Source organism: Macaca fascicularis, chromosome 1 (assembly GCF_037993035.2).
Source record: "Macaca fascicularis isolate 582-1 chromosome 1, T2T-MFA8v1.1".
NCBI lineage: Eukaryota > Metazoa > Chordata > Mammalia > Primates > Cercopithecidae > Macaca > Macaca fascicularis.
In genome coordinates, this window is record NC_088375.1 from 54,636,303 (window position 1) to 54,653,376 (window position 17,074).

The window sequence follows — 17,074 nt, forward strand, 5'->3', positions numbered from 1 at the left end:
TTACATACCAAAAATTATTCTTGATTTGACCTTTTATAGTCTACAAAATATGAAAACTATTAAGAAGTTATCTTTTTTTTTTTTTTTGACAGTCTCACTGTGTCGCCCAGGCTGGAGAGCAGTGGTGTGATCTCGGTTCATTGCAAACTCCACCTCCCAGGTTCATGCCATTCTCCTGCCTCAGCCTCCCGAGTAGCTGGGGCTACAGGTACCCGCCACCATGCCTGGCTCATTTTTTTTTTATTTTTAGTACAGACGGGGTTTTACTATGTTAGCCAGGATGGTCTGAAGTTACCTCATTCTTAATACCAGTTTTAAGTGGAATTTACAACTAGAACAGTGATGCTGGCCTGATCACCTGCACTTGCTTGACTATTGATGTAGCTGAAATCTTGGCTAGAAAAAAGAAGGGGCTTCCTCTTTCCTCTTCAATGGCCCATTCTGAATATTCCAAACTCAGAGACTCAGGGACCACAGCAAGGATATTGAACAGCTTTTATTTTACTCAAGTAAATATTACATGATAAATTCAGAGTATTATTATGAAAACACTGATTAGACACTATTTGCTTATTTTGCACAACCCTCCATGAACTTTGATGTTTACCACAAAGGACATTACTAAACTAGCTTCCAGTTAGTACGCTGAAATTCAAAGTCACGCTCATAACTGTTAGTGAAAGAGGATTCAAAGCAACACCACCACCACTGAAGTATTTTTAGTGATATAAGTTTGGAACTACCAGGCATGTGGCTCATGATCAGTGTAATTCTAATCTCACAGATATCCTCTGTTGGGGGAGAAGGTAAGTTGAAAGCAGACCTGAATGTTTAGTTCCTTTTTCAGATACATTTATCCGTTTTGGTATGTAAGCTTACATATTTTTTAATGAATAAATAGCTGAAAATATTTTAAATGATTTATAATGTTAATCTATTTTATGGAAATACTTTCTAACATGCAATTAGCAGGAAAATAGAATAAAATTAGTTCTCTCCATCCTCTAAGTTGCAAAGGTAAATGGCCGCCAAACAGAGAATGTAAAGAGGAATTAAATGAGGGAAAATCTGCTATAATCACAGTGGCAAGGTGAAGTATTAGTGTAATTCTGCATAAACTCTGCAATGCCACTAACTAGAAAAATCAATCTCAAAAAGATTTGGCCACCTTCAAAATGCTTTTAGGATTTTATTTTCCTAGATTTGATCATTTAAATTTTATAGGTCTTTAAATTTTAAATGGAATTCCCATTCAATCTAATTATCATTCAACAGAGGGAAATATATTTTACTGAAACAATAGAAAATATCACTTATATATAAACCAGTGAACTGTCAAGAAATTGCTCCTTCTGAGCTCTTAAATATCAAGAATGAAGTAATGTATCACCTCTTTAATAATATTACAAACTGCTTCTTACGATATTTTATAAATGGTCCTATTTTATTTCATGTTGAAATTAAGGCCACCATACCACACGAATTGCAAATAAAATCTCTACCAAGGTCTAGGATATTAATTAAACTATGTGTGTACATGGAGTTTCGATCATTATGCTTTACTCTTTGATTTCCAGAAAGTTTTTACTTTACTGTTTTGCTGTTTCCTAATGTTTACAGACCTTTGAAGTTTTATTTGAACAGCTTCTCGTCTGTCCTGACATAAGAGAACGATATGAACAATAAAATTCTTTCCTTTAAATATTTGCCCTTAGAAGTGTTGCAAAGCATTATTTCTATTGGTTTGAAATTCATTTTATTTTGTTTTCACTTTTAGTGCTGAGTTGTAATCACAGGAGTGCGACTGTATGAGTGTATTTGATTTTTCTTAAATCTATGTTTATGGTATTCATTAAGTGGCTTATACACCTATTACAAATGGCATTACAAGAGGATTTCTAAATAGGGGGGAAACAGAGGAAGATAAGTGAAAAATATGAGAGAAATATACAGAATTTTGACAATTCCTAACCCTCCCCCCACCAAAAAAAAGTTCAAGCTTCAATCCAGTCTCTGGGAGAAACTTCAGTGACATTCTATCTAAAGGTTGCCTAGATGTTAAATGATCTGTAAATGTGTGTTACACCGTCCTTTAGGTGTCTATTGAGAGCCCTGCCAAACAGCAAAAACAACACACTGAAGCAACACATTTGTATACATAGAAAACTGCATGCTTCCACTAGCAAAATATTTATCAAGCAATATGTTGTGCTTCATGTAGCAAAGAAGCTGGAAGAAAATGACAAGCCTAACCACACCTCACTGCAACTTACCATAGTGTCCCAAAGAAAAGCAAAATGTAAATAGGCAATAAATTGCAAGACTATATGTGACTGTGAGTGTGTGTGTGCGCGTGTGTGTGTGTGTGTGTATAAACAGTCATACATAATGAGAGGGGCACGTTCTGAGAAGTTCATCCTTAGGCGATTTCTTTCTTATTCAAACATTGTAGGGTGTACTTACACAAACCTAGGTTGTATAGCCTACTACCTAACTAGGTCATATGGTATAGCCTGTCGCTCCTAGGCTGCAAATCTGTACAGTACGTTACGGTACTGAATACTGTGGGCAATTGTAGCACCATTGTAAGTATATGTTTATCTAAATATAGAAAAAATACAATAAAAATACAGTGTAAAACATTAGAAATGGCACACTTGTATGCGGCTCTTACCATGAATAGGGTGTGCAGGACTGAAAGTTGCTCTCAGTAAGTCATTACATGAGTGGTGAGTGAATATGACAGCTTAGAACATTACCATACACTAGTGGAGGTAGAATAAACACTGTATACTTAGGCTAGACTAATTTATTTTATTAATTAATTTATTTATTTAAATAGTTTTGGCGGGAGCAGGTGGTTTTTGGTTACATGGATAAGTTCTTTAGTGCTAATTACTGAGTTTTTGATACACCCAGGTTAGACTAAATTTATTTTAAAACTTTTCTTCAATAATAAATTAACCTTAGTTTATATTAACCGTTTTACTTCATCAACTTTAATTTTTTTTGTCTTTTGAGATAATATTTAGCTTAAAAACATTGTAGAGATGTACAAAAGCTTTTTTATTTCTATTCTTGTTCTATAAGCTTTTCTCTTTTAAATATTTTACTTATTTATTTACTTTTTAAACCTTTTGTTAAAAACAGACACAAACACACACGTTAACCTCGGCCTACAAAGGATCAGGATCATCAGTACCACTATCTTCTTCCTCCACTCTTGTCCCACTAGAAGGTCTTCAGGGCAGTAACACACATGGAGCTGTCCTCTCCTGTGATAACAAAGGTTTCTTCTCGAATAGTTACTGAAGGACCTGAGGAAAAATTAACTGTAAAACAGTGAATAGAAGAAGTGAACCATAAAATACTGATAACAATTATAGTATATGAAATACATTAACCAGTAACACTTCTATATTATCATCATCAAGTATTACGTACTGTACAAAATTGTGTGTGGTGTATTTTTATGTGACTGACAATGCTGTAGGTTTGTTTACACCGGCAGTGCCACAAACATGTGAGTAATATATTGCACTGCAATGCTATGATGGCTATTAGGTGATAGGAATTTTTCAGCTACACTCTAATCTTATGGGTCCCCTGTCATATAAGCAATCAGTCATCGACCAAAATGTCATTATGTGTTGAATAACTGTATGACTGTGTGTGTGTGTGTGTGCATATATATATATATATATATATAAAATGTGTGTGTGTGTGTGTGTGTGTATATATCCCAGAAGAAATATATTCATAGTATTCTATCAGAATGTTGAGACAAGAAAAATTATTTTCTACTTTTGAAGTGGGTGGTTGTGTAAAGGAGGTTTGCAAAAAGACATTAACACTCCTAGCTAGCACCACTGCAGATATGCACAATGAATATTTGATGAATGTCATAGAGTTAGTTCTGGAAAACCAAGTTATTTGGATAGCAAAGAATATGTAGGTGCAAATGTATGAAAATAAACTACTATAATTTTGGAGGAGTGAAGGATAATCGAAAGAGTTATGATAGGTTAATACTATCAAGACGGGAGTCTTTCCTTCAATACCTTTACCAAAACTATCTAATGTCAAATTTTAAACAGACAATCAATTTCAGGTTTCACAAGGTGAAAATATTTCAAATATTGTGTAACATTAAACATTACTTGTAGATAGATGAAAAAGAGAAATTTCTCTGATTTGTCAGCTTAATTTCTGCACACATCTTCCAAATAAGGTGAAAAATAAAATTATTCCTTATGCAGCAGTACTATATTGCAAAAATATCTTGAGATAAAAACAAAGAGCAGTATTATATTGAGGAAATATATTGAGCTAAATACTTACTCAAAGATAAAGTATATCAAACCCATAGAATGTACAATATCAAGAGTGAACCCTAACATAAACTATGGACTTTGGGTGATAATTATATTGATGGTGTGGGAGGTTATCTGTGTGGTAGGGAAGAGGAAGTGGTATGTAGGAAATCTCTGTACCTTCCACTCAATTTTGCTGTGAAAAACCTGTAAATAAAAAATAAAGTCCACTAAAAAATATGTGTGTGTATATATGTATGTGTACACAAAAAAGAGTCAAAAAGTATGAAGATTTCACTCATTTTCTACATTGCTTTAATGTATCTTGCACCGTAGTGCGTATGGATGCATATGTACATATATACAGTAGTCCTTTAGTATCCTCAAGGAATTGGTTCCAGGACTCTACCCACACCCAGTAGATACCAAAATCCAAGGATACTCAAGTCTCTCAGAGAGAATGGTGTAGTATTTTTATATAACCTGTGCATATCCTCCCATACAGTTTATTTTATTTTATTTTATTTTATTTTATTTATTTATTTATTTACTTATTTATTTATTTTTTTGAGGTGCAGTCTTGCTCTGTCGCCTCCAGGCTGGAGTTTAGTGGCATGATCTCGGCTCACTGCAACCTCCCCCTCCCAGGTTCAAGTGATTCTTCTGCCTCAGCCTCCCGAGTAGCTGGGATTACAGGAGCACACCACCACACCAGGCTAATTTTTGTGTTTTTAGTAGAGATGGGGTTTCGCCATGTTGGTCAGGCTGGTCTCAAACTCCTGACCTCAAGTGATCCACCCGCCTCAACCTCCCAAAGTGCTGGGATTACAGGCATGAGCTACCACACCCAGCCCTCTCATACAATTTAAGTAATTTAAGTAATTTCTAGATTATTTATAATACCTAATACAATGTAAATGCTATACAACAAAGGAAATAGCAATGATCTTTCTCCTGAGAAACATTTATGAGAGTTAAGAGAGAAATAGATATATGAAGATGTTCTTTGTCCCTAAAATAGTTTATAAACATAAAATATTTTATTATAAAAACCAAAATACAAGTGTACACATATAAATACAAATATACAAATACATATTTGTATATACAACATTTAGCAGAGTTTAGCTCTAAATTTATCTTGATTGAGTTGTTCTTAGTGATTTTCTTATATTCTCTAAATTATTTCCACTGAAACTATATTAACTTTGTAACCAGAAAATATTCAAAATGATATTAGTAAACAAAAAACAAAACTACCTACCCAACATCTTTACTGCACCAGAAAATAAATAGGGCAGAGTTTCTGGTGGAGATACCTATGACGGTCAATGAGAAGAGAGAAAAGAAGTAAGTTGAGAGCTAAGAGCAACCTTATCACTCCTCCACTGTATACTATGCAGATAAGGAAGATTTGCTACTCTTATACTCTGCTTCATTCTTAAATTGTGGTGTGAGGGTTTTCTTCTTGAAGAAATTGCAGGAGAGTTCATACTTCATATCACTCCAAAATATAAATTTTATATGCATTAACAATGACCTCCTCAAATACTTTTGTACCCTTAATTAGTGATGGTTTTTCATTCCTAATTTGTACACTGGAAAGCATTTAAGCTAAAGGCATTTAAGCTAAATGAAAGAAAAAAACTGTAAATGAGATGATTAAAATATAATCTACTGATTTATTTAAGTAGCTTATTGTGTAATTCTACAGTTTTGTGTTATTTTCCCAGCAACATTTTGTGATTTTCCAAAAATAAAACATGGAATTCTATATGATGAAGAAAAACATAAGCCATTCTCCCAAGTTCCTACAGGGGAAGTTTTCTATTACTCCTGTGAATATAATTTTGTGTCTCCGTCAAAATCCTTTTGGACTCGCATAACATGCACGGAAGAAGGATGGTCACCAACACCAAAGTGTCTCAGTGAGTAAATGCCCTGTTCATTAAATGGATGTCATTCAGTAAATAAAGAAGGATGTGCCAGACAAGACCATAAGGTCTTGATAATCACAGGGGCAGTGACCAGAGGAGCTGCAAAGATGGGAGATATAGTCCTCCAAGTTTGAGATGCCTCCTATGAGAATCAATGAAGAATAAATATGTCAACTGTCTTGCATTACATGGAAATGCTCTACGTGTTGAAATATATTAATTGTTTTAGACTGATGATTAATATATTTGACTGCTAATATTTCTTTACTAATATTCATTTGGCAGCAGCCTGATCATAGTTTTCCTTTAAAATGCCATTTTTATACATATTCTGTTTTGAATTTACCATTCTTCTGCACATTGCAAAGAGGTTTAGCATTTTCACTTTTATATTTCAATAAATCATTTATTTGGTCCTTCAAAGTGCAGCTATTAATACTCCAATAAATGTAGAGAGCAGACTCCAATGATAACAGGTGTATTAAAAGAGAAAACAATTGGGAGACAGATAGATGAGGCAACAAAGGAAGTAGCAATGATCTTTCTCCTAAGAAACATTTATGAGAGTTAAGAGAGAAATAGATATATGAAGATGTTCTTTGTCCCTAAAATAGTTTATAAACATAAAATATTTTATTATAAAAACCATAGAGCAACAACATGAAATATTTTCTTCTATATGTACATATAAAAGAAACAAAAATATATTTCAGCATATATATATAGTAGCATGACTTAAAGCCTTTTGAAAATGTTTATATTTGATTTCAGCTTTGAAAGTTTTCCTTTTTTTTTTTTTTTGAGACAGAGTAAGACTCTGTCACCCAGGCTGGAGTACAGTGGTGCCTTCTCAACTCACTGCTACCTCTGCTTTCTGGGTTCAAGTGATTCTCCTGTCTCAGCCTCCAGACTAGCTGGAATTACAAGTGCGCACCACTATGCCCTCTAATTTTTGTATTTGTAGTAGAAACAGGGTTTCACCATGTTGGCCAGGCTGGTCTCAAACTCCTGGCCTCAAGTGATCCACTCGCCTCAGCCTCTCAAAGTGCAGGGATTACCAGCATGAGCCACTTCACCCGATTTATTAAAATATTTTAAAATGCAGTTGTACTTTTTCTTTGCTACTTCCATCTTGTATATTAATCCGTTTTGGGGTCCTTAGGACTGTGTTTCTTTCCTTTTGTGGAAAATGGTCATTCTGAATCTTCAGGACAAACACATCTAGAAGGAGATACTGTACAAATTATTTGCAACACAGGATACAGCCTTCAAAACAAGAAGAACAATATTTCATGTGTGGAACGGGGCTGGTCTGCTCCTCCCAAATGCAGGTCCACTAGTAAGTACAACGCTGTTCTCTCAGATGCTGTTATATATTATAAAGTTTAAAAGAAATAAATCTTTTTTTTTTACAAATTAAATATAGGTTAAATATAGGTTTTACCACATACTTCTATCATTATTCATTTGATTTTCAGTTCCAATTGTGTCTAAATGGATGTGCAATAACATAGTTTGCCTAACTATATAAATCAAATGTATGTGGTAAGTAAAAACATTAAACAAGAATACACCTTGAATATAATCCCTTGAAGTTTAAGTAATGCCTGTGTGTGGTTTCTAGTGTCAGGTTAGAAAGAAATGGTTACAAAACTGAAGTATTAAAGTGAAAATAAATCAAATTCTAATGAAAATGTCTTGTAAGTAAGACAGCATTTAATATGTATCTTTATTTAAATTCTTATGCTTTATTGAATAAATCATCAATTCCTACATTTTAGAAAGTCCATACTTCTGAGAGGTATGTTTATTTGTGAGCGGCTTAGCATTTGGAAAACGATTCTTTTGGAAACCTGTGGCATAAATGATGGCGCCTCCCAGTCCTGTGTGAACTCTTGTAATTCTTCGTCTTTATAGCGCCTCAGTAATTTTTCTTCGCCCAGCCCAATACGATTCCGTCCTATGCTTGCACAGCTCAGTATTCAACTAAAAACACAAGGAGCCCCGTGGAAACTTCTACAGCTCTTTCTCTTCATACCACTTTCTCTCTACTACTATGCCCAGTAACTTCTGGCCACCGTAGTCTCCAAGACTGACCTTATTAGTCTCAACTCAAGAAGACCACTGAGTTCTTCCTGGGTTCTCCCTCACAGCACAGAGTTTGAGAAAGGCCTCCCAGCAAACAGATGGGGCTGTGTGTTATGGTAGTTTGGGGTTTTGAGGTTTTATCATTTTCTTAGTCATCACAGTTGTGTGCTGGGAGATTTCCAGTGTTCTTGATATATATTTTGTACAGTTTTCTAATTTTTTTCCAGTGGGATGCTATGTTGATACCAGCTATTCCATCCAATCAGGAAATAGAATCCGTGGTATGCTTTTCAAAAGATGTTATGTTATCAAATATTATTCCACATCTTCAATATTTAATTTAAAACCTCTAGAGCAGGGCACAGTGGTGTGTGCCTGTAGTCCCAGCCACTGGGAAGGCTGAAGCAGGAGGATCACTTGAGCCCAGGTGTTCAAGACTGCAGTGAGCTATGACTGCACCAGTGCACTCCAACCTGGGCAACAGAGTGAGACCCTGTCTTCACTAAATTTAAACTTCTAGAAAACTGAGTCTTCTTAAAACAACTGAAACTGTGATAGTTTTTCGGTAAATAGTTAAATCATAGTATCTTTCTATTACTACAGGATTAAACATGATTAACATTTGCAAAAAAAAAAAAAAGAACAAATGTTATGAATACCAGAAAATTCCAGTGATTGAATAGGTTTCAGGATTTATAGGCTTCAATGATGGCATAAATATTTCCATACTCTCTCTATGTCATGAACAAGCTCTCTTCAATTTGTGGGATGATGGCTATTGTCAGCCCAACGATTATATTTTAGAAGCCTGACAAATTAAGTTTGACCAGCTGTATCCCATACAAGCTGGCTCTCTCTTCTGTACAGTCTGTAAGACTTTGTTAGCCTTTGATTAAGTCTGTTGCTTTGTGACACAAAAAATATCCCGGGTTTAATTCATGTTTTCCCTGTCCAAGAACTAGAATCAGCCATACCTTCAATAAGTTCTGGTTCCATTCAGTGAGTAATGACATTTAGAAACTAAGTTGCCAAGATAAAGTTGCTTCAAAACTTAGCCCACTTTATTTAGTCTGACAAAGAACACATCTTTTTGTTCAAGTTCTCAGAATATTGCTACCTTTCCCTCTCTGCCTGTTGCTTATTCCAAAAGCATAAGGCAACATATTGAGGTTATAAGAGTAGATGGAGGAAGTCAGAATCTCCAAAGTGGAAGAATTCAGCAGAACAGTCTATGTCCAAGGTTGAATGGTAGCTCAAGAACACCATGGAGAGTTAATAAAGTTTCAGGGCAACTAGACTCATAATGATAGGTGCATAGTCTGTGTTTTCATCTAAGGTAACATTTTGCAAGTTATGGTAATCTATGTTCCAGGGATTAGTACAGAGCCATCTTTGGGAGCCATTATTCCTTCTACAACACCATGCAATAACCACATATGAATGAAGCAGCTGGGAAACCCTACATCAGCCAAGATCAATTATATTTATTTATTTATTTACTTAATTACTTACTTATTTCCTTATTATTATTATTTTTATTTTTTTTTGAGACAGAGTCTCACTATGTTGCCCAGGTTGGAGTGCAATGGTGTGATCTTGGCTCCCTGCAAATTCTGCCTCCAAAGTTCAAGTGATTCTTGTGCCTCAGCCTCCTGAGTAGTTGGGATTACAGGCATGTGTCACCACACCCAGCTAATTTCTGTATTCTTAGTAGAGACAGGGTTTCACCAAGTTGGCCAGGTTGGTCTTGAACTCCCAACCTCAGGTGATCTGCCAACCTTGGCCTCCCAAGTGCTGATATTACAGACATGAGCCACTGCACCCAGCCAGATCAATTATTTTCAATGGCATTTTGTTTTTACAATTAGATTTTTTAAAAGATGACAATCAATAAAGAATTGCCATCCAAAATCTTGGAATAAAATACAGAGATTTAGGGATACAAGTTTTATGTAAGTGAAATGAGTCACATTCTAGTGGGATTTGCTCGAGTAAACTGCAATCAAACCATTAAAGTGCCAATGACAGTACATAAAACTAGTCACTTTAAATAATATTTATGAGATTATTAATTAGAAAATATTTCAATTGTTTTTTTGTGTGTATACTTGATTTATTCAGATTATTTACTCTGTCTTGAATGTCAATTATGTATTTTATGTAAGAATTAATATATACTTTTATAAACTAACCATTAATGAGAGATGATTAAATAAGAAAAATAAACACATATTCATATACATAATTATTTCTAATTGAATCAGAAGATATTCATAATGAGTTTTTATAAACATACTAGTGATAGAGATGAGAATAATGGAAAGGTTCAAAAAACTTAGAAGATGGGTTTTCTAAAAAGTCTTTGATATTTAGTTACCCATTTATAAAATTGGGAATAATTTGATTTATAATTTCCCTCCAACTTTCTCCCCATATGGGTGAAATTGGCCAAAAGAAAGGGGCTACAGTCCCCATGCAAGTTCAAAACCCAGCAGGGCGCTCATTAAATCTTCAATCTCCAAAAATGGTCTCCTTTGACTCCCTGTCTCACATCCAGGACACACTGATGCAAGGGGTAGACTACCAAGGCCTTGGGTAGCTCCACTTCTGTGGCTTTGCAGCGTTCAGCCACCAGGGCTGCTCTCATGGGCTGGCATTGAGTGCCTGTGGCCTTTCCAGGTGCATAGTACAAGCTGTTGGCTTATCTACCATTCTGTGGTCTGGAGGAGAGTACCCCCCTATGCAAAGCTCCACTCGGCAGTGCCTCAGTGGTGACTCTGTGGGGGGGTTCCAACCCTACATTTCCCTTCCACACTGCCCTAGCAGAGTTTCTCCATGAGGACTCCGCCCCTGCAGACTTTTGCCTGGACATGCAGGAATTTCCATACAACCTCAGAAATCCAGGCAGAGGTTCCCACTTGGAACCAAAAAAAAGCTCAAAATCTTATCTTCTGTGCCTTATGCACAGGCACAAAACCACGTGGAAGCTGCCGAGGTTCGAGGTTTGCACCTTCTGAAAAAATGACGTGAGCTATATCTTGGCCCCATTTAGCCACAGCTGGAGCTGGAGCAGCTAGGACTCAGCAGGGCACCAGGTCCTGAGGCTGCACACAGCAGCAGGGCCCAGGCCCATGAAACTATTTTTCCTCCTAGGCCTGTGATGGGAAAGCCTCAAAGATCTCTGACATGCCCTAGAGTCATTTTCGCCATTGTCTTAGGCTATTAACATTTGGCTCCTTGTTACTTATGCAAATTTCTGCAGCAGGCTTGAATTATTCCCCAGAATATTCATTTTTCTCTTCTACTACATGGTCAGGCTGCAAATTTTGCAAACTTTTATAGTCTGTCAGTCTTGAATATTTTGCTGCTTAGAAATTTCCTACTCTAGTTACCCTAAATCATCTCTCTCAACTTCAAAGTTCCACAGATCTCTAAGGCAGGGGCAAATTGCCACTAATCTCTTTGCTACAGCATAGCAAGAGTGACCTTTGCTCCAGTTCCCAATGAGTTTCTCATTTCCATCTAAGACTACCTCGGCCTGGACTTCATTGTCCATATCACTATAAGCATTTTGGTCAAAACTGCTGAACAAGTCTCAAGGGGGTTCCAAACTGTCCCTCATCTTCCTGTCTTCTTCTGAGCCCCCTAAGCTGTTCCAACCTCTGCCTATTACCCGGTTCCAAAGTCACTTACACATTTTCAGGTACCTTATAGCAGTGCCCACTGTACCAATTGACTGTATTAGTCCATTCTCACACTGCTATAAAGAACTTCTCCAACCTGGCTAATGTATCAATAAAGTAGGTTTGGCCAGACATGGTGGCTCACACCTGTAATCCTAGCACTTTGGGAGACTGGGGCAGGCGAATCACTTGAGTTCAGGAGTTTGAGACTAGCCTGGCCCACATGGTGAAACTCTGTCTTTACTAAAATATAAAAATCAGCTGGGCATGGTGGTGCACACCTGTAATCCCAGCTATTCAGGAGGATGAGGGAGGAGAATCGCTTGAGCTGGGGAGGCAGAGGCTGTAGTGAGTCGAGATAGTGCCACTGCACTGCAGTCTGGGCAACAAAGTGAGACTCCGTCTCAAAATAATAATAATAAATAAATAAAATAGGTTTAATTGACTCACAGTTCCACATGGCTGTGGCTTCAGAAAACTTACAATCATGGCAGAAGGGGAGGCAGGCACTTCTTCACAAGGCAGCAGGAGAGAGACAAGTGGGTGAAGGAGGAACTTCCAAACACTTATAAAACCATCAGATCTTTTGAGAACTCACTCACTATCATGAGAACAGCATGGGGGAAGCCATCCCCATGATCCAACCACCCCCCACTGTGTCTCTGCCTCAGTACCTGGGGATTACAATTCAAGATAAGATGTGAGTGGGGACACAAAGCCTAACTATATCAGGTGGCAAGTATGTGTGATAAATGATGTGAATGCAAAAAAGAGTAATTTCAAGTGCTCCAGCTACCAGTATCTCCTCAGGCTTCTAATATCATTCCCTTCTTATATTTTTGATAGATTTGGAACAATTTAATGTAATTAAGTCAAAATAGCTGATATATTTTTTCAAGTTATGAGAAAAATATTGTACAGTATTAGTTGGTTCTACATGTCACTATTAGTTTATGCCTTATGGTCAATCTTGAAAGTGTTCAGTCATTTTTTTTTATTGTTTTCAGTCCAGTACTTTTTCTTTTCTCTTTCTGGATCGCCTCTCCTTATTTGTTATTGTTTGTTGTATCCTAAAGGTCTCTGAAGCTCAGTTCAGCTTTCTATTTTCAGTCTATTTTCAGACTGAGTAATTAATATTGCTCTGTATTGAAGTTCATGACTTTATTCATCTGTCAACTCCCAATGTATTATTAAGCCTATCCAGTGGTTTTTTTTTTAATTCTTGTTTTACTATTTGGGTTTATAATTCCTACCGGACTTTTCAAAGCACCATCAGTTTCAACATCTGTGTCTTCTTAGTGTTGTCTTCTGTTATTAATAATTGTCTTTTCTCTATTGAGAGTTTCCTGGTCCTTAATATGATGAGTAATTTTTAAATTTATTCTAGATATTTTAGGTGTTATATATTGAGTATTGGATTGCAAAAAGTCTTATTTGGCAGCTTCCATTGCTGCCATGCTGGGTATAAGCCCAGGTTTCCCACTTAGCTTCTGCTGACATCATGGGGAAAGGGAGAGGTGTCTTGTTACTTGACCATGTGGGTGAAAGTTTAAGTTCCACAGTTGACCTCTGTTTATCTGGGAGTGTGGAGGGTGGTCATTGGCTTCTTAGGATCTTTCCTACAGTATGTAAGTTATTGGTAAACATGATTCTGGTCTTGTAAGGCTGCTCTTTTCCTGGGCTTTTGGGTACAGAAAGTAGGCGCTTCTGGGGATTTTCTTTTTTTGCCTGAACCTCATATTAATACTGGGTTGCAGTCTCCTCCAGTGTCCTAACCAGGATATACAGGAGTCCAAAAGAAAACCCACACGACCCTGCTGTATCATTCCTGATTCCTGAAGTCTCTAGCTAGATCAAAGTCTCTGCCTCTTTCAGAGTCTTCTTATCTTCTTTTCTTTTTTTTTTTACATTGTGTCCAAAATTCGAGTTGTCCTTAGCATAAGGAAAAGGTAGAAAAGTTCGTTCCTCATTTTGCCGATACCAAGAATCCAGCAATTTCCTTTTACTTTCTATTAATTTGTATTGTTTAAATTTTTCAAGGAATTAATGTTTCTTTTGTAAGGCAAATGAAAATAAAGAATGAAATGACTATGGACCCAATAAACTCCAAAGAATGTTGAATTTAAAATAAGAAACTTTCTGTGTTTGTCATAGCTTTCTATCTGTTTAGCACATACTCATTTAGAAAAACATTTCTTAATCCTGGAATACTACGAGGTGTCATCTTTGTTAATGCTGTATGTGTTCATTCAGTCAGGAGAAAATAACTTAAAATATAACTTTCAGTTTGTAGGATAAATTTTACTCCAGGAATCATTTCATTCAGCACAAATCACAAAAGCCCTGATAGAATATAAAGTGCCTAGTTTGTATCTGCCTTATTTGAACTTGCAGTTTTATTTGCTCTCCCAGTAAATCAAATGATGTTTTTTTAGTTTTTGCAGAAAAATGTGGGCCCCCTCCACCTATTGACAATGGAGACATTACTTCATTCCCGTTGTCAGTATATGCTCCAGGTTCGTCAGTTGAGTATCAATGCCAGAGTTTGTATAAACTTGAGGGTGATAATCAAATAACATGTAGAAATGGACAATGGTCAGAACGACCAAAATGCTTAGGTAAGTACTTTAGTATTCTCATGGGTCTGGAAAAATCAGTGTGATGAGTCTGATATTTCACTGTTTGTAATAGAATTTTCACAGATTAACAAACAAGCATTCTGCTGAATGCTTGCCTACCAAACGTTTATATAATGGAATGTAAAGTTTAGAAATTTTTCTCTTTATATTTATGTTTTATTTTAAAACATTTAGTTGATAAATAAAAAAATCTATTCTTGTTCTATAACATGTTGTTTGATATATTTATAAAGCAATGATTACTACAAATTAATTAACACATTCATCACCACCTATGGTTACCATTGTGTGTTAATATGTGTGTGTGTGTGTGTGAGAGAGAGAGAGATAAGGACTCTTAAAATCTGCTTTCTCTTCAAATTTCAAGTGAATAATACCATATTATTAGCTATTAATGTCATTACATTTCTCTATTTGATTCCCAGTTCTTGTTCATCTTATTACTGAAAGTTTGGATTCTTTCACCAAAATCATAATCAAACAGAAACAGCAATGACAGGTTCTAAAATACAACTATCTTAATATAACAATTGATGTTATGAATCTGGTAATAACTTTAAATTATCATCCATTAAACATAGTACCTCATTTTTACATCGTTTACCATTTTAACTTTACTTAAATCTATATTATGTTTTTACAGCATTGGTTTGGAAAGGATTTAGAGAAATAATTCCTCAACCATCATATAACATTCTACTTGAAAACCTGTCTATGAGTCTATAAAGATTTGCATACTACTTAATGTTTTATGTTCATTTTTTTCTACTTTCAGATCCATGTGTAATATCACAAGAAATGATGGAAAAATATAATATAAAATTAAAGTGGACAAACCAACGAAAGCTTTATTCAAGAACAGGTGACATAGTTGAATTTGATTGTAAATATGGATATCGTCCAACAAAATCTCATTCATTTCGAGCAGTGTGTCAGGATGGAAAACTGATATATCCCAGTTGTGAAGAAAAATAGAATAAATGGCATTACTATTAGTAAAATGCACTTATTTTTCTGAATTTACTATTAAATCTGTTTTCAATTTCATTTTTCAAGTACTATTTTACTCATTTTTATTCATAAATAAAATTTTGTGTTGATGTGTGAAAATACAATTATAATCTGAGACATGTCACAATAGTGAATACTATCTTCACCAAATCTAAGTAACAACCTAGGAATTGTCTTTTTTTTTTTTCCTTTTTAAAAAAAAATTGACAATAACTGTATATATTCGTGAGGTACATAGTAATGTTTCCATATATATAATGTATAATGGTCAGTTAGGGTAATTAGTATATCCATTATCTCAAACACTTATCATTTCTTTGGGTTGGGAGCATTAAATATTCTCCTTCCAGCTATTTGGTACTCCATAGTATATTATTGGTAACTGAAGGAATTATATCTAAATGTTACCCACACATATCTTGAAAGTCAGTTCCTAACAGTCACAGCCTGGGAGTTCATGTTAGCCTTCTTTCAGAGCTTGCAACTATGTATATCCACATAACTAATCAAAATAATACGTGTTTTGGTGAGAATTAGCATCTGCAATGGTTAGTTTTATGTGTCAACTTGGCTAGGCTATCAAGCCCAATTAAATAATCAAATGTTAATCTAAGTGTTGCTGTGAAGAAAGTATTTTATAGATGGAGTTAATAACATCTACAATAAGTTGCCTTTAAGTAAAGATTATCCTTGATAATGTGGGTGGGTCACATTCAATCAATCGAAGCAGTAAGAGTCAAAACTTAGGCTTCCAAAGAAGAAGAAATTCTACCTCAAGACTGTAACATTGACCCTTGTCTGAGTTTCTACTCTATTCGCCTATGAATTTTGGACTTACTTATGCCCACAAGTCAAGTAACCCAATTGCATTAAAAAAACTCTCTCTATGTCATCTACCTACATACATCTCACACTATACATTCTGTTTCTCTGGGAAATACTAATACATTATCTTACCACTTAATTTTTTTTAACCAATTAAAATCTCTCACTATCTTCCTAGGATTCGTATCACTTAATATTCACTAGAGAGGCTAGTTTGACCAATTATAAAATTCTCATTTAACAAGAACAACTAAGACCAGGTGAAGAAAGAACTTTTCCAAAGTCTGACTATAAGCTGGTAATTGAATTTACCACTAAATTACAAACCATTTATTTTAAAGAACCTGTGGTTAAAATTAACCTGGCAGGCACCAATATTTTTCTGTTTTGCAAAATGGACCACATATTTAATGTTCTTTCTCTAGTATTCATGGTCATCTGATCTCTCAAACCTGGCGCTTGGAAGGTAGTATCTGTTAATGAAGGGTCAGAGCGAAGGAGCACCATAACTTAACCTGTATCTTAACAAGTCTCCATCAGAACCTTTGTTACACATGAAGCCAAATATTTTGGTTCAA

At 35.5% G+C, this 17,074-nt stretch overlaps 1 protein-coding gene across 3 annotated transcripts; it reads left to right on the plus strand.

The window, feature by feature from the left end:
• Positions 1 to 666: 666 nt before the first annotated feature.
• On the plus strand, positions 667 to 15,707 carry CFHR2 (complement factor H related 2). 3 transcript variants are annotated; one of them, XM_005540300.4, is made up of 5 exons: positions 667 to 806; positions 6,047 to 6,241; positions 7,413 to 7,589; positions 14,457 to 14,639; positions 15,436 to 15,707. In XM_005540300.4, exons 1-5 carry the CDS (start codon positions 749 to 751, stop codon positions 15,633 to 15,635), a joined length of 813 nt encoding a protein of 270 aa, XP_005540357.2. In that variant the 5' UTR covers positions 667 to 748; the 3' UTR covers positions 15,636 to 15,707. The 3 variants fall into 3 exon arrangements, with proteins under 3 accessions (XP_005540357.2, XP_005540358.2, XP_005540359.1); XM_005540301.4 differs by having other exon boundaries at positions 7,461 to 7,589; XM_005540302.4 differs by lacking the exon at positions 7,413 to 7,589.
• The last annotated feature ends 1,367 nt before the right edge of the window (positions 15,708 to 17,074 follow it).

Excerpts from the sequence above, each read along its gene's own strand:
- CFHR2 (XM_005540300.4), top strand. The coding sequence starts at position 749 with ATGTGGCTCATGATCAGTGTAATTCTAATCTCACAGATATCCTCTGTT. Across the intron at positions 807-6,046 it reads ATCCTCTGTTGGGGGAGAAG|CAACATTTTGTGATTTTCCA; the intron begins GTAAGTTGAAAG and ends TTATTTTCCCAG. Across the intron at positions 7,590-14,456 it reads TCCCAAATGCAGGTCCACTA|TTTTTGCAGAAAAATGTGGG; the intron begins GTAAGTACAACG and ends ATGTTTTTTTAG.